The sequence below is a fragment of the Eurytemora carolleeae genome, unplaced genomic scaffold (genome assembly GCF_000591075.1).
Source record: "Eurytemora carolleeae unplaced genomic scaffold, Eaff_2.0 scaffold1299, whole genome shotgun sequence".
NCBI lineage: Eukaryota > Metazoa > Arthropoda > Copepoda > Calanoida > Temoridae > Eurytemora > Eurytemora carolleeae.
In genome coordinates, this window is record NW_019397196.1 from 7,898 (window position 1) to 26,446 (window position 18,549).

The following is an 18,549-nucleotide window of genomic DNA, read 5'->3' on the forward strand; positions in this document are numbered from 1 at the left end:
TCCCAATCCCAGCTTGATTATAAGCAGAACAAATCCATGAATATTGGCACATTAACTTCGCAACAACTCAATATTTTAGTTAGTTTTCAGATTCAACATGGAAATCCAGGCTCGGGCATATTTTCATCTTGTCCAACAGGAAAAAGAACATTTTGGTAGATTGTCAGAACTTCGAGTACAAGGATCAACACCACAAATATAATGGAGTGAAGTCATGGAACGGTAGATTGGTAGATGGAACAACACTATACTCGAGCTACCTGCATGCAAATATTTCATGTTTGGTCTCAGAGGAGACTAAACTATTGTGACGGCTCTCATCTGTCAGTTTTATTTGTACTTTTATATTACAATTGTTACAATTGTTCCATTTTCGATATCTAAATATATGTAAAATGCAGACACCCTGTAAATCAAAATTGACCAAATTTTTAAGTTTTTGTTTCAGTTGACCAAATGTAGTGGGATGAAATGTATCAGTTAACATTTGGTAACAGTTCACCAAATGTAGTAATTGACCAAATGTAAGGTTGACGAAATGTAAATTTACGAAATGTAAGTTGACCAAATGTAAATTGACGAAATGTAAGTTGACGAAATGTAAATTGACGAAATGTAAATTGACTTAATGTAAATTGGCGAAATGTAAGTTGACGAAATGTAAAGTGACGAAATGTAAGTTGACGAAATTTAAATTGACCAAATGTGAATTGGCCAAATGTAAGGTTGACGAAATGTAAATTGACGAAATGTAAGTTTACGAAATCCCAAGTAAATTCCTGTATCCGCCCCTGACTGGAACTTTTTATTTGCAAATTATTTTTTACGGTTTTAAAACAATTTACCATGGGGTCACGCAATTTCAAGACATCGTGTAAAATTAACTTTATGAGAATTTAGATTTAAAAATTATGATTTTAATTTCGTGAGAGAATTTATGAATAGAATAAAAATTTATAAATAAAATGAGAATTTAAACAAAGAATACATTTTATATTAACATTAAATGATTTTTTTAATGAGAATTAAGAAGTATAATATGAGAATTTAGAAGCATAATATGAGAATTTAGAAGTATAACATGAGAATTCAGAGATAAGATTAGAATTTAGAATTAAAATGAGATTCTAAAAAATAAGCTGAGAATTTAGAAATGTAATGAGAATATATATTTAGATAAGAATTTAGGGAATACTGATTTTTAAATTTTATATATTTTAAAAATTCCTCTTGTTTTAGTTAGTGCAACACCGGAATTTTGAGTTTTGTATTGTTTGAAAATATCATTCTGGGTTTAAAAATAAAAAACCGCCAACTATATAGAAACAAGAAATTGTTCAAAATGTACGAAAAGTAAGAAAGATGAGTAAGGAAGAGCTAAGATTAATACTAAGATATGGGCGCAAGTAAATCAGGATAGTTTTACCAGGAAGCTCTAAATCTACTGTACGTTTTATAAATATAGGATTGCATTGCCACCCCTCTAGTTTCCCTATTGATGTTGTTGCCTTTGTTGTGTAAATAGGTTGAAGACTTGGAGTTCTTTCTAATCTTGTTGAACTTGTTGATCTTGTTGATCTTGTTGATCTTGTTGATCTTGTTGATCTTGTTGATCTTGTTGATCTATTCCTTCAGTAAATGTTCCTTCAAAGAGGTCAGTAAATGTTCCTTCAAAGAGGAAATATCTTTTCCCTTGAGACTCAGACTTAGCCTAAACAAGATGAACAATATGTAAATGTACATTGTACAATGTACATTGTGCATTATGCAGAACAGGACAACACAATGTTGTCACATTTCATGTGTTTAGACATTGCAAAAATCGGAAATTTCTGCAAATGAATGATTTTAGACGGAAAAAATACAAAACTGTTCCATGTGTCTGGCAAGTTGTAAGCGGAATTTTATACCCCCCCCCCCTTCCTATGTGATTACAGTTTTTGCTTTGAAATATGTTAAATCTGTTCATTCTTCATTTTGTCTCTATTGCGTATAACCGCGACGATTGTTTTTTGTAGAATCCCCACAAAGTAAAATCAACTTTCAGCGGAAAAAAGTTAATCTTTGTCATTTTTGCATCTAGATGAAGGGTTAAATTGAACATCTTTGAATTATGGGTCACTTGTAATTACGTAGAGATTCCCTTTAATTTAATGTTTTATCTTTGCACAGCCCGGATTCATGAAATATCCATCTATTGAATTTGAATCCAAAATTTTAAAATTAAGAACATTTTCGATAGAATATCCGATTCAATCTTCGGGCTTTATCTCGTAGCATTTTAAATTTTCCTTTAAACCTTTAGAAGGATTGCCTTAACATTTTCAACTGATAAAAATGTTTGAAGGGACTGTTAGCTTAATTTCATGCAGAGATAACAATGCCCGATTCACAACGGTACCCTTATAAGCTTTGACTTATCAAGAATTTATTAGATATAAACGTATAATTTTGAAAATTGATAATTTTCAGTTGTGGTTTTTCTACAAAAGTTACTTGCTCATTTCTACTGAAGGAAAACATATGGGAATAATCATAATAAAATGCTTTTAAACATAGAAAAACGACACTGTCTTCCACAGTACCGTTGTGAATCGGGCATTGTAATCTCAGCCTGAAAGGGTCATTAAAAATTACGCTTACAGTCCCCTTTAATACCTGAATCCTTCTTTTTCTTCTTGCAATTCCTTCTGCTGTATTGACCATCCAATAACTTGTCTGATTTATTAAAATATAAATGAAGGGATTCATCTCCCGGCCGGGGTTCTAGAAATTTCTTATATACAGCAAGAACCAGAAAACTTGGGAATAGACAGACGACTTTTAGACTCAAGTTATTACTTTTTAATAGTCCAACGAACATGGTACACTGCAAATGTGCAGTGTTAACAGACCCATTTCACTTAATAAGTGATTTAATAAGTTCCTAGTACAAAAAGTTTTGCTATAATGTCGTCTTCCTATTTCACAGTTGCAAAGTTGCAATCTTAGGTTTGATTAGCGTAAAGAGCCAATTATGGTGGAATAATCTCACTTCCCTACTTAGAACGAAAATAATGTTTCTGAGAAGAAAACGTTTGCGTTTACTAAAAACAGTTTTAAAAATGTAGTAAAAGGAATTAAAAAAATATTTAAAATAATTTAAGGTCGTATTCCTCTATCATTATATTGTGGTGACTGGTGTAAAGCATATTTATATTGTTCCTGTCGAATCCAACACTAAAGAGGTTTGGTCTCTGGTTCAAGTCCTCAGCCCAGGCAGTGCAGCAGGCCATTCTAGATAAAGTCCAGGGGAGAAAAGTCCCAATGCATGATTTGTCTAAATCTGACACACAATGTCAGATTTGTGATATAAGCCCGGTTTAGAGCTTTCATTCCCTGAACTCTAAGTGATTTTTTTTCGAATGTGCAACTTTTTAAAATGTATGCATAGGTCTGTTCTGATTCTGAGTATAGAAAACCCTTGGGATTTGAATTGTTTTACAGTGTTGATGTTTTAGGAGTAAAACACCTTTTTATGGTGGAACTGCTTTTTTCTATGTATTAAAAAATATTTTGCAATTCGACCAAACATACAAACTTTCACAAAAAAAACTATGCACTTGCCCATTTACATTATTTTAATATCTGAAATTATTTGAATGACTGAACGAGCAAGAAAAAGATTGAATAAAAGGAATGAACATATTACCAATACTCGAAATACCTTGAATGTCCTTGTCTCGAAGAACGTGGTAGTCTTGCAAGACGATTTCCAGTCAGATCAAATATTCGAATATTCCTATAAGAATGAAGATTAAGATTAAAATTACTTAAATTTTAGTGTGAAATAATTGCATTTTAACAAATAAGATTTCAAATATTATCTTAAGTTTTTTCAAAAAATTGGGTTTAACTGTGTCTGTATCAAAAGGAATTTGATTAATTTAAATATTATTAATCATGTCATGATATTTTCACTGCCATTTTTATGTAAGTCCACAAAGAGAATTCAAATCCGTCGTTGTTTCATCTTTTATATATTATACAGAATCAGAATAAATATAGATGCATGTATGTGTTAATGCATGTATGTATGTTACATATAGCGGGCCAACCTTTGACACTTATAGAGATGTAACAAAAAAACATTACATTGGGACTCAAAGTGACATGAAACTTCTTGCTATAACGAAAAAATAATTTTAAAAAAATATTTTGCTCTTTTGCAGGCTCATCCCTAAAAAATGACCGTATAGACACAACTGGCTGTTTTCTGGTAATTAAGAATGTTAAAAAGAATACAAAAATAACTTTCTTTCCATTTTCTACTGGCTACAACTGTATGTATACCTGTTATCATACGGTACAGCTATAAGACCGACATTGTTGACACTTATTCTATTCACAGCACTGTCACTCTAAATAGACCAGTGTTTCACAGGGGTTTATTTTATGAAGAATTAATTTCCCTCCCAGGGAAAATAATAAAAAAAAGTTTGATATAAATTGGACAGTTTTACTTCCTTTTGAAAATTTTATTTTTTTTTCAATCGAATCAAACATTCCATTATAATTGGGAGGGGGGAAGGGGGTCAAGACAAGGGGGGTTTCAAGAAATGATTTTTTAAGAAAATATTATGTACTCCTGTTTTAAAAGCAACGTTCCATTAAAAGATGTTTTGAAAATTAACGTAAAATTCTGAACGGAAAGACTTTGAATAATTAATAACATCAGACGAACCGTTAGCTGAATTGAGTTTCTACACTTAGTTAAATAACATCGTTAAAAATGCCGAATTAAAAAGATCTATCCTGCCCAGTGCCCACTGCCCACCTCTTTTTAAAAGAATTGTATCAGCTTACAGGTTAAGGTAAAATTATATGATTTGGAAATTATTTCAGCTTCAACGGTTATTACATTGCAGAAATGTAAATTTTCAATATTTTGTTCTAGTTTTGGCGGGAAAATTGATTTGATTTGCTACCTGAATACTTGTCACAGCAGCTCTCATATTCCTTAAATCCCACACTTTAGTACTTCTAAATAACATTAAAACAATATGATGTTCATAATACTGAAAAGGTAAAATTTGTTGTTAATCTAAATGAATGACATTCGTCAATACTTCTCAATGGTTTTATTCCCTTCAAGTTGACGCCAATCTAAAGTTTAAAGATTTCTACCAGTTTATTTTAAAGGGTGTCCCACGGAAAACGACAGTAGCAAAACGACTTTAATGTCGTTTTTTATCTTTAAAAAAATTTGCGGCATTTTTAATTTTAGAAGCATAATTCTAGAATTAATAATTAAAAAATTGTCTTATTCTCTTGTTTTTCAAATGTGGTCTTAATTTTATACGCTTTAAATATTACCGATTTCAACTTAATTAAAAATTTGAAATCTGAACGAAATTCTTAATTTCTCCGGAAATATTGACAGCACAAAAAAAACTATACTCAAACCCGGTTTATTTATTTATTCTTCTAAACAAGCTCAAACCCGATTGTATATTTTATTGAACAAGTGGAAAACCTGTTTGTATTTTATACTGAACAAGTTATAAATACGGTTGTATATTTACTAAACAAGTTCAAAACCAGTTTGTATATTTTACTGAACAAGTTATAAACAAGATTGTATATTTTACCGAATAAGTTCAAACCAGTTTGTATATTTTACTAAACAAGTTATAAACAAGATTGTATATTTTACCGAACAAGTTTAAAATCAGTTTGTATATTTTACTGAACTAGTTATAAACAAGATTGTATATTTTACCGAACAAGTTCTAAACCAGTTTGTATATTTTACTGAACAGTTAAAACCAGTTTGTATATTTTACTGAACAATTAAAACCTGTTTGCATATTTTACTAATAAACAAGTTAAAAACCGGATTATTTATTCTGTTGAAAATTTTTAACTTGATCAAACCGGTTTATTTACCTGTCGTCCGAGCCTGACACAATGAAGTCTGTGTTTGGAACAAAGACTGCAGAGGTCACGGAATCCTGAAATCACGGATTAAAGAGACAGTGCACTTGTTTGAAAATAGTACAGGGTGTCCCAATAAACATGGAAATTCAGTGACGAATTCGATATCGTCTTTGTTATAAATTAGCATTGTTATACCTAATTTCAAAAGCCATAATATTATTATGTCTGCTAGAGTTTATTTTATAAAAAGGGTAAAAGACTGTAAAGATGTGTTTATAATGTCTTTGCAAGATGAATAGTGAAGAAGTTTACTCTACTTGTATTTTGCGATTTTCAATTGTTTTAAGCTAAGTACACCCTTATGCAGCCATTTACTAAATCAAACAATTATTTAAAAAGACGATATCGAATTCGTCACTGAATTCCCATGTTTATTGGGACACCCGGCCTGTACCTCAATTTTGTAATTCAACACAACGGAGATGGAATTTAAAGAATTTGAGCCGCGGTTTAAATCCGCCAAAACCCGGTTTAAATTAAGCGCCGGTTTAAATCTTGAAACATTTGATGCAATTTTAAGAGGAACCAACCATATTTAAACCTCGGCTTAAATTTAAACCGCCGCTCAAATTCTTTAAATTCGGCCACGGGTTTCTCATATGTACCGAATACATTTTTGAAATTTTGTTAAATACACAAATTTGCAAAAACACAGTTTTCCTCCTTATCTTGACAATGTATCGATAATTCTAACCCTAAAAACATCTGTTTTCCAAAAATTTAGCAAATGGGGGTATTTAAACTAGTGAATAATCCCTTTAAAAGATATTTTGAGTATTTTTATTATTGATAATTACCTGGTGTGCTTGAAAAACCATGACACTATGAATAGTTTCTCTGAAGTCCCAAAGTCGGAAGGTCGAATCCTGAAAATATAAAAAAAAAATTATGTTGTATTGCAATACAGGGAGGGCCTTTTCACAAAAATGTTCCAAATTGAGAGAAGAAAAGACAAAAAACGAATTAAATATTATTTCCCAAATTCCATGGACAATCAAAAACGTTCGTTTCATTATTTTTATTGTTTCATTATTCCAAGAGTAAAAAAGCAAACTTGTTTGGTTGAATGAATAGGATTGGATTTTAGAAATTTAATTTCAAAATAAAAATAAAAATAAAAATATTTCCAAAAAAGATTCAAAAACAGGGGTTTACACAGGGGCCAAGCATTCTTCTAAAAATGATTATGGGGGGGGGTTAGGGTCAGTAAAAAAATAAGTTGATGGTTCCTTTATTCGATTCACCGACATAAGGTCAAACGATCTAGGGTCAAATGCCATAGGGTCAAACGACATAGTGTAAAACGACCTAGAGTTGAACGACAAACGGTCAAAAACGCGACAAAGGGTAAAACGACATAGGGTCAAAAAGTGCTACAAACGGGCAAAATTTCTTTTAGACTATTTTTGGTTAATTTCAAACTATTTCTTTGTTCATTAGAACTAGTAGCCGCAGCGCTCGGCCCCCATTAGCCAATCCTAGCCGGAGCGCTCGCCCAGAAATTAACCTAACCTAACCCTAAAGCAATACATAAATTTTTTTTTATCCATTTTGACCCTTTGTCGTTTAACCCTTTGTCGCGTGAGTGACCGGTTGTCGTTTGACCCTAGGTCGTTTGACCCTGGGTCGTTTGACCCTATGTCGGTGAACCCTTTATTCCAACACCCCCGTCAAGAAGAAAAAATAAAAGTCCGGATTATCATAAGAAAGAATTTCCAGCAGAAATATAAATGTAAGAAATGGGAATGATGTGGGACAAGGGGATTCAGTAAAATTGGAATTATAATTGACTTTTCTCATAAAATCTTGGATAGAAATGGACCAGGCCATGGACTACACTATTACAACCTGTGTATAACGAGAGTGGACGGTGGATGGGCGGATTTTTGGTAATGTCACTTTGGTAATGACAATTTGGCAATGACAATATGGTAATGACAATTTGGTAAGGTGCCAATTTGGTAACGTGACAATTAGGTAACGACAATTTGGTAACGACAATTTGGCAGCGACAATTTGGTAATGACAGTTTGGTAAGTTTACAAAAGTCCCAATATATGACTTGACAGTTTGGTAACGACAATTTGGTAATGACATTTTGGTAATTAAATAAAAATTACAATTTAATAATGACAATTGGTACCAACAATTCGGTAACGACATAAGAGTGACTTTTTGGTAATGCCAATTTGGTAAGGTGAAAATTTGATAAAAAGGTTCTAATTTGGTAAGTATACATAATTCTATTTATCAATAATTAATTAATTACATTATGATGGGTTAGTTTAGGTTAAGACAATTTCTGGGCCGAACGCTAAGGCTAGGATGGCTAGGGGGCCGAGCGCTGCGGCCTCCTTAATTTTAGAAGTTGGTTTTAGCTGATTATTTAACGCTTCTTATTTAGGAAGTTTCTTTTAAATTTTGTAACTGTAATACCCTTTTCTAATCGCAGCACTCGGCTCAAAAGTAGTCTTAACCCACTGACCCAAAACACATTATTAGACAGTACATTATTCAACATTTAAGTGGCCGCAGATCTCGGCCCCCACTAGCCCATCATAGTCGCAGCGCTCGGCCCAGATATTTTCCTAACCTAACCTAACCAAAACCAAAATAATGTGAGAGACAGCACATTATTCATCATGTTAGAGGCATTGTCTTAACCTAATCTTACCCTATATAATGTGAGAGCAGCCAGCACATAATTTAACATTTAGGAGGCAGCATAGCTCGGCCCAGACATTTTCTTAACCTAACCTAACCCAACATAATGAGAGAGACAGCACATTATTCCACATTTAAAAGGCCGAAGCGCTCGGCCCAGAATTGTCTTAACCTAACCTAACCCTCAATAATGTGAGAGAAAAACTTAAATTGTCTAATCTCTAAATCTTTGCAACCTGATATCGTAGACCTTTGATTTTTTAACATAATTTTACTTTAGACAAAAGTACCTTTAGACCAAAAATTACTTTAGACAAAAAGTTACTTTAGGCCAAAATTTATTTTAGACGAAATGTTACTTAAGACAAAATATTACTTTAGACCAAAATTTACTTTAGACCACATGTTACTTTAGACAAAATGTTATTTAGACCAAATGAACCATAGACCAAGAAAATTTTAACATTGACGGAATGTTACTTAGACCAAAATGAATTTGACAAAATGTTACTGTGCCCCTGTGTCACTTTTTTGTAGTTACCATAATTATCGTTACCAATTTGTGACTTTTATGTCGCTAACAAATTATCATTTTTTTGTAGTTACCAAAATATTATTACCAAATTGTCACATTTTTGTAGTTACTAAATTGTTATTACCAAATTGTCACTTTTTTGTAGTTACCAAATTTTGTAAATAAAAAAGTGAACCATTCCTTAATTTAGTATATTTTTACCTTGCTGGCTGTAACAACTAATCTCTGAGTAGGATGGGTTGTTGTATGTGTTAGGTCCTAAAAATGTCACGGTTAACATCTTTTATAGGAACTGTTCTTTTTGCTCAATTTCAAAATTTGAAATTTTTTTGCCGTTTGATTTGATTTTGACGGAAAGTTGCCAAGCCTTAGATGAAGGTCAATGAAGCCGCCCATCTTACTCTCTCCCGGATAGTTAAATTTATGATGGCTGACCAACTAGTAGAACGTTGAATAGATGAATGGAAACCCCGCGAATGGGAGAACTAAGTTAGCCTCGCATAAATTTACTGATTATCTACACTAGATAATAATGAATGACTACCTCATCATGACCAACTAGTTGGTTTAATAGTTCTCCTGTAGAAGAATCCCAAACACAAGCTTGTCTGTCCCAACCTCCTGTCACAACCTTAAAGGGACAATATTTAAAGAGTGTTAAAGGGAGAGTTTAAGAAAAATATAAAATGGAATCAAATTCTGCGGCGTTTACGGTACAATTGTTATTTCTATCCAATACTTAGGGAATTCATATTTACCTGATCTCCTCCTGGGAACCAATCTCCTGAGATAACTACCCCTGAATGCCCCTGAAGAACCATGAGAGGGGTTCTTAGGACACTTCCCAATAAACTATCTTCATATTCAGCGTACTGTGCAATAAATACCATCTTAACATANTTGATCGCGACCCATGAAAGTTATATCTGATGTTCCTATCTCGAGAAATTGATTTACAACTTTGTCAAATTTATACGAAAATTAATATATATACAATTTTGTATAAAAGCAGTGGCTTTAAAAAGGTCAAATTCAGCAAATATGCAACCAATCTGAAAACAAAGATATCCCAGAGAAAGCTAATTGTAACTTAGGTTTACTTTAATTCTAATTTTATATTTGTAATTTCTATTTTTTATAGATTTAATTCATAATATTATTTATACGTCCGTATTACTTGACCAGAAATTCCACCAATGGCAGTGCAGTACAGTGGTCACGTGATAAAGGCGGAGACACGTGACCAGTATAATGCTCTGCCATTGGTGATAGTTCTGGTCATGTGATTTAAGTTTAAGATTTTCTAAATTTTACATATATGAACTTTCGTATAATTTTAACACAGTTGTATTTCAATTTCTCGAAACAGGAACATCAGATAAAACTTTCATGGGTCGCGATCAAGAGCTAAAATGATTAACTTTCAGCCTATACCCCCTCTTCATTTTTCCTTTACAGTCCCTTTAAGATGCAAATTAAAGGAAGGAATTTTGATCTTTTCAAACATATTTTCATATTTTATGTCCAGTAAATGGCTTCAAGCTTAATTTAAAGTGGCTCTTCACATGGCCATGCCCGATTAACAACGGTACCTTTGAAATTATTATATGATCAGTAATGTGGAAGATATTGTCGTTTTTCTAGGTTTAAAACTATCTAATTCAGATAATTCCGATATATAATCCTGCAGTAGAAATGCGCAAGTCACCTTTGTAAAATAATGAGTTTTTAAAATTATAAACGTTCATATATAATTCATACTTGATCAGACAAAGCTTTTAAGGGAACCATTGTTATTAACAAAATGACATATTTGCAGAAAGGGTCAGTTGCTTGATCACGCTTACAGTCACATCAATTTTTGAAACTCGCATGAAGGGTCAATTGAACACAGTCATATCAATCTTTGTAACTCGCATGAAGGGTCAATTGAACACAGTCACATCAATCTTTGAAACTCGCATGAAGGGTCAATTGAACACAGTCATATCAATCTTTGTAACTCGCATGAAGGACATTGTTATTAACAAAATGACATATTTGCAGAAAGGGTCAGTTGCTTGATCACGCTTACAGTCACATCAATCTTTGAAACTCGCATGAAGGGTCAATTGAACACAGTCACATCAATCTTTGTAACTCGCATGAAGGGTCAATTGAACACAGTCACATCAATCTTTGTAACTCGCATGAAGGGTCAATTGAACACAGTCATATCAATCTTTGTAACTCGCATGAAGGGTCACTTGAAATTACGCTTACATTCCCTTTAAAGGTACCAATGTAAATCGATTTAAATTGGGTCACTTAAAATTACGTAATTACGCCCCTTTAAATCTACCTGATTGAGTTGACCGACCCCTGGTGTCCCTGGTAGTTAAGAAGGCAATTACCACTGTGCATCCCCCAAACCTAAAGAATTATTTATCTTTTTAAAAATTACACAAACTAAAATTTTTAGTTTTTTTATCGTATCTAGATTAGTTTAGAGAAATGAGAGACGAAAATAACAATGGTAAAAAAACGCTAGTCATCATGACAGAATGTAACTACATATAATTCTGACATCTTTAACCAAACCAACCAAACCTTATAAATCAACCTAACCAAATCAAACCAAACCAAACAAACCGACCAAGCCAACCCAACCATACCAACTAAGTCAATCAACCAAAAAAAAACCAACAAACCAACCAAACCATAAAAACAACCAACCTTGGCTGTATGATCAGCTGATGCAGTTGCTACAAGAGGATTTCTTTGTTTAGCGACACAGACATCCCAGACACCATCCTTATGTCCCAGATACCTGAAGGAAATTTTTTAATGTATAATTCCAAAAATCCAAATTGCGGCATTACAACAACAATTTGCAATTTTTTGTCCATACATTTTGAAATATTCTATCAATCTGATTACTAAATTTGTGCTTGTATAATCAAAATTACAATATTTGAATCTCTATCTTCATTTCTAATGCTATTATAACTATCATTTTGGAATATATTTGTTAATAATTTGGAGTGTCAGAACGCCACGCTGGATTCCAACACAAAGGCGCTACTTTGGAATACCGCCTCCAAGGCGCCACTTTATAATACCCGCTACAAATTGGCGCCACTATAGCCAAACCTGGTGGCCAAAATTGTAAACTAATCGTTCATAAATTTGATATACACCAATGCGCAACCTCCCCGGCCTGTTAATACAAATCCGGAAAGGAAAAGAATGCTAAAATTAACAAAGATAAAACCAGTTTAGGTTCTATTTAAATGTTTAAATGGTTCCTCAAAAACATCTTTTCCATCAGGATTATCAATTTCCTCCTCAGAACTTGCAACCCTGCCACTACTCGACTCATTGTACATGTTCACAGCACACTGCCATATATGTGCAGTACCTTGTACATAATATTTATACTTATTATACATGTTAAATTAATAAATAAATAAAAATTAATTACCATCTCCACTTGTTGTGAGAACCAATTCTTTGCTTGGATGAAACCTAGATAATAATTTACAAATGGGACTGCCTACGGAATTCAAGCCCAACTGTATCTAACATTATTTAATAATCCCTGCCTGCTTTTTGCTCATTATACTAAAGCGCAATGGTGCAGGAGCGCACCTTCTAAGCTCAATAAAAAGAAGGTGGGTTGGGGAGGGGGCGCAACCCTCTCAAAGAGATTGGATAATGCACAAAAATCTAAGCCATAGAAAATGGTGAAAATGACAGGCTTTCTCAGTAGATTCAAAATCTTTATTATTATCATAAATGTTTAAAATAGTCCATTATAATTGGAATATTGTATTGAACAGATATCTTGGCTCTGTATCATCACAAAAATGACATTTAACTTAAATCAATTTAGAAAAGAATTTTTCTTTTTTATTATAATTTGTATACGAATTTCCAATATTTAATAAAATTTTCTAAAATTTAGAAAAACAATTCTGAACTATTTTAAAAGTCTAAACTATAAAAAAAGAACCTTCTCAACAAAAACCCTGCTTCAANTGCGCAACCTCCCCCCCCCCGTCCTAGATATATTAGACAAAAAGACAAGAGCTGGGAATTCTTGTATTGTGAATATCAAGATCAATGCTAAATCTCTATCTTTATTTGATATCCTGCATGGTAATCGTACCAATCAGGGGTTGAAGGAATTGATATGATCAGGGTAGGAGTAACTACTATGAAGATATGGAAAGGTACAGTTTTTCTAAATCCTCAAATTAAAAGTGCCTACAGTGGTTATCGAGATCAAGCAATCAGGATTTTAAGTATCCAACACGAAATTTTCCAGCTAAGAATAGGGTTAACAAATATAAAAGGAAGACAAGGTAAATATCAAAACATAAATATTTGAATTTGAAAAAAAATAAAATTCTATTTTTGTAATCCTCACCTTTTTACTGGAGCAGCTGTCATAGGAGGGACAGCCTTCAATCCTAGACAAATATTTTTATTCCTGATGGGATTGTTTACACCTTTTATAAGAAAAAATGGTTACGCAATTTTAGGAATTAAGAAAAAAATTAAACCAGTCTTTCGGCTCAAAGGCCATATATGATAAATGTGAGAAAATACGAATTTTCGTGGATAAAATAAATATGAATTATATTATAAAATTTAAAAAATGTTGATTGTGTGCGAAAAACTGAATTGCTTGGAGAACACTACAGTTTTCAATAAAATATCAAGCTCTCTTTTTTATGGGAAACCAAAAATATAGATTTAATTAATAATACAGAAATCTTACTTTGAAATTTTCCATACCTGACATTATTTTGTTTGTTTGATACTTTAGTTTGTTTGTGTGGGACTTAAGACGGCCTCCTGACCCAAAAACCTGAGAAAAAAAAATATAAAATATGATCGTTTCAAACATACCAAATCCTTAAATTTCAAAAATTAGGATATTACAAAATGTCCTAAACAAAATATACCTTGCTTACGATTGAACTTTTATCTAAAAAAACACACATCGGACTCGGCCGGACAATCCAAGATCTATGCAACATACCTGTTTATTCTAGCTTTTAATATGTTAAACTTTGAATATTAGATACAGTGATAACCAGAAAAATCTGGAAAAGGAAGTCGACTTTTAGAATCAAAGTTATGACTTTAAATAATCCATTGAACAGCTGTGGTACAACAATTGTGGAGTGTAAACAGGCACATTTAATAACTTTCTTAAAGCTATTTGCTTTGTAACAACATCAAATGCACTTCAGTATTGCTTCAATGTCGTCTTTCTATTCTATATTTTTCTGGTTATCACTGCATGTCAGAATTTAAACTTTCAAAAATCAAACATGACATAACATAGATATAAAACTTAGAAAAATAGAGTTTGTGCTTTGTAGTCAGTTCCTTTCGCTATATCAAGGTTTCTAAAAGTCAGAAAAAAAATAAATAGGCTGGAGAAAGGAATAAACAGACTGGAGAAAGGAATATTTAAAGGGAGTGAACAAACATTGTTATAGACATATATATAAACATTAAACAAACATGGGTATAGACTTTTATTTAAGCATATATATACATTGATAAGGATATACATTCTTATGCATATAGCTTAGGAATCCAACTTAGCCTAGAAAACTATAATCATTCTCTGTAAAAGTCAACTTACTAAACTTTAAAATGTTCAACCAAACTAAGAACACTCCTGTAGTTCTATCAGGTTTTCTTATCAAAATGTGTGGGAAACTGGTGTTCTTTACCATTTGCATAATTTTATTATTTATTAATTTTTTATTTTATAATTCTGATATGCATGCAACCGATTTAGGGGTACTTTGATATTTCAAACAAAGAACTATGAACTCTGCTGAATCAAATCGATTGTCAAAGTTTGAAATATCAAATGTTTACAAAAATAGATTGCGAAGATAAAGGAAAAATGACGAAAGTTTATGATATGAAAAAGTTTTTTATCCTATTTATGCAACAAAGTAAGTTTTCTTTTCTTAATATTTGAAAAAACTAAAATCTAAAATTATTACACCAGTGATCAAATTCAACAATTTATAAGATAATGTAGTTTATAACCGCGTTGAACCACTTCTTTTGTGCAAAGCTGAAGAAAAACAGTTCAGCTTAATTTGTGTGGTTCAACTATGTCTCATGATTTATAAAATCTGGTCTCAGGAATTCTAAATTCCAGCAAAATGAACTTTTTCATATTTCAGTTGAGATTAAATGAAATTCAATGGTAGTAAGTATATAAAACGCAATTTATTTTTAAATCACTTTCATGCAAAGTTTTCTAGATTGAAAAGTATTTAATTCCAATATGTCAGCCTGCCGTAGAAATACGTAAATCACTTTGAAGAGAAACCATAATTGAAAATAATTAGTTTTCAAAATTATAAAGGTTAATATCTAATTCATACTTCGTCAGAAAAAGTTTTTAATTGCAGATATAAATCGGGCATTGCCATCTTTGCATATTGCATAATTAATTACATAAAAACAACGCGCGCTTACAGACTCTTTAAGGATGCCCCTCCGACCTACCTTATGTGTTGACCCTGTAGATCTGTAGGTAGATAACCCATCAATATCATCAGCTCCCAGGGCCCTACAGTGGTCGGTGTTTAGTTCAATACAATGAAAACGACTTTTCTAATAAGTTTTGATTTCCAACAAGCTTTTTTTCCAATTACAAGTTTACAAGTTTACAAGTTAACAAAAAGAAACTGTTAATTGACATCTACTCTTTGTTAACGTGTTTTTGTGTTTCGATGCTGTTTAAAAGTTTGGTAGAAATCAAAAATTGAAATCGAAAGTGGTTTTCATTGTTTTGATATTTTTACATACTTTGTCAATTGGCGCTAAACTACAAAGCTTTCTCTCGGCTATCTTATACCAGGGATCCCCAAAGACTGGGCAGTTAGCACAAAGCATCTGATCAGAAAAGTCAAATGGAAATATATTCGCCTCAGGCGAATATCATGCGCATTTAGATCAACTTTAGTTGGTCCAACACTAATCGTGTGTATTGTTATAATATAAATATAGTTTGCATGTGCAACCATGCTTTGTTATTCCACTCAATCTTAACTTTTTACTAATGAATTCTTTTCAAGTCTATAATATCTTAAGTTTTTTTTAAAATTATTTTCAATTGTCTGCTTTCAAAACTTTACTTATTTTAAACATTTGACGTTTTCCTATACTTTCCCAGGAATCCCAGTGATTTATTAAAGAAATTAACAAAAAACGTTAATTTCTTGCTAATGCTAAAATCAAAACCTTTTATATTTTATCATTTAATGGCTGACACACGATGTCATTAAAATATGATAATTTTAGATTTTATTGGTCTGTTGTTATTGAAAAAACGTTTAACTAGTGTCTATGCAAAGGTATCATACCTTTCCGCTGGAATTTTAAACGATAAATCGGCTCTTTCTCCGGTCATAGATATCTTAGAAAAGTAAGACTAATACCAATGAACAATGAATAGTTAATAGGCAAATTAGTTTACCATGAAATTTATCCAAATAAGTGAACGATCTCTTTAATTTAAAACATCTACCTGTCCGTGCACAAGGACTCCCGTTCATATCTTTCTGTTATTAGTTCTAACTTCTCCTAAATAGGGATGGGTTTTTGATTCGTTGTTAAACGTTTTTATAAAAAGTTTGGACGTTTACTTATAGGGTGCAGTTGGTGTAAATTGAATTTATCCTCCATCCATGTAAAGATGGTAATGCCCTATTCACAACAGTAACCTTTATCTGATCAATAATGTGGAAGATATTGTCTCTCTAGGAATAAAAGATTTATAAATTCTAAAAATTTCCAGAAGTTTCTCTAGAGTAAGAATGTGCAAGTCACTTTTGTATAAAACTGCACAATTGAAAATATTATATTTTCAAAAATTGTAAACATTAAGTTCTAATTCACACTTGATCAGACAAAGCTTTTAAGGTTACCGTTGTGAATCGGACATTACCATGTTTTAAATTTAAAGTAATAATACCTTTATGTTGAAAATGGTATTTGTTATTTGTTTCCTTTCCTTACATTTCAGGAAAATCATTAAAGAAAGTAAACTTAAAGAATATAATAATCTATATAATGAAACAAGGCATTCATATAAATATCCTCCCCCTGGCTGGCCAAACAGCTGGACTGAATGGGCTGAAAATGTGTGTGGACACTCAGGGGTAGCCTGAGGTGTTATAGGCTAAAAAATCGATTTCTTTTTTTCAAATAATTTTTTACAAATTTTCTTTTTTTCGACAGGCCCTTCAGCTAGTTTGAAATATAAACTAATCAGATTCTAATGGAGCCTATTTTTTGGATTGTCGACGTAATTTCAATGAACCCTCAAATAAAAAAAAAGTTACATAATCGATTCATAACGGCTGCACTTAAAACCTATATATGCGTAGTATTTAGCAAGATATAGTTGGGTTTCTATCTTAAAGTGAGATCATTTTTTAAGTTACTTCTGTTGCTAAATCCGCAAATCCGCAAAAGTAAAGATGCTCAGATTACAGATAAAGCATTTTATAGGGCACTGTTGTAAATTGATGTATACCTCTTTAAATGGAAGTTCACTTGAAATTATATATAATAAAAAAAATAAAAACCGGATCCCAGCTCCACCTGAAGGTTTAGATTTTCTAGGTAAAGGTGTTCAAACTCCTTCTCTATCATTCCAAACAGTCCGTGCAGTTTAGCCCTGGTAGATAGATAGATAGATAGAATGTTATATAGATAGATAGATAAATATAAATATATATTTAGATAAATAGTTAGATAGATATATAGATAAATGGATAAATAGATAAAAAAGATAAATAGATAGATGGATAGAAAGATAGATATATAGATAGCTATTTAGATATTTAGATATTTAGATAGATAAATGGATAGATAGATAGATACTCGAATTTTCATAAAATATATTTTTCCTGATACTTTTATGATACTATGTAGTTCTTGTTCTAATTCAAATAGATTATTATAAATACTACAGATTAATCTTAGATATTGGATTTATGTCATAAAGTGATATATATTATTTTCTGTCATTTATAAAGGGTGTCCCACTATCATCAAAACCGGCATCTATAAAGGAATTGAGTTCTAATCCCTATAATTCGCTGGATTTGTGTGCCCTTGTTTCTGTGATTAAAGCCTAGACAAGGCATTTGTTAATATAACATTTAAAAAAGATTTCCTTTAAGTTTTATGAAGATTTTTCTTTTAACTACTTTTTTATGTACACCCTGTACAAAATACAAAAGCTGCTGGCAGTTGGTGTATCATATTATTCTTAATTATTCTGATTTGTATATGTATGTTTATTGTATATATAGTTCACCTTTGTCTACTTTTGA

General features: G+C 31.9%; 1 protein-coding gene across 1 annotated transcript; it reads right to left on the reverse strand.

Annotated features, from left to right (window-relative positions):
• Positions 1 to 1,623: 1,623 nt before the first annotated feature.
• LOC111712668 (WD repeat-containing protein 37) lies at positions 1,624 to 17,893 on the reverse strand (the record flags this gene model as incomplete). Its single annotated transcript, XM_023487348.1, has 19 exons — positions 1,624 to 1,711; positions 2,659 to 2,718; positions 3,205 to 3,276; positions 3,707 to 3,781; positions 4,333 to 4,400; positions 4,968 to 5,022; positions 5,929 to 5,993; positions 6,777 to 6,845; positions 9,380 to 9,436; positions 9,723 to 9,809; positions 9,937 to 10,068; positions 10,996 to 11,020; positions 11,520 to 11,590; positions 11,894 to 11,987; positions 13,590 to 13,632; positions 13,961 to 14,033; positions 15,710 to 15,773; positions 16,734 to 16,789; positions 17,813 to 17,893. Coding segments are annotated over 19 exons (1,335 nt in total), but the record flags the coding sequence as incomplete, so codon positions are not given.
• Positions 17,894 to 18,549: the final 656 nt, after the last annotated feature.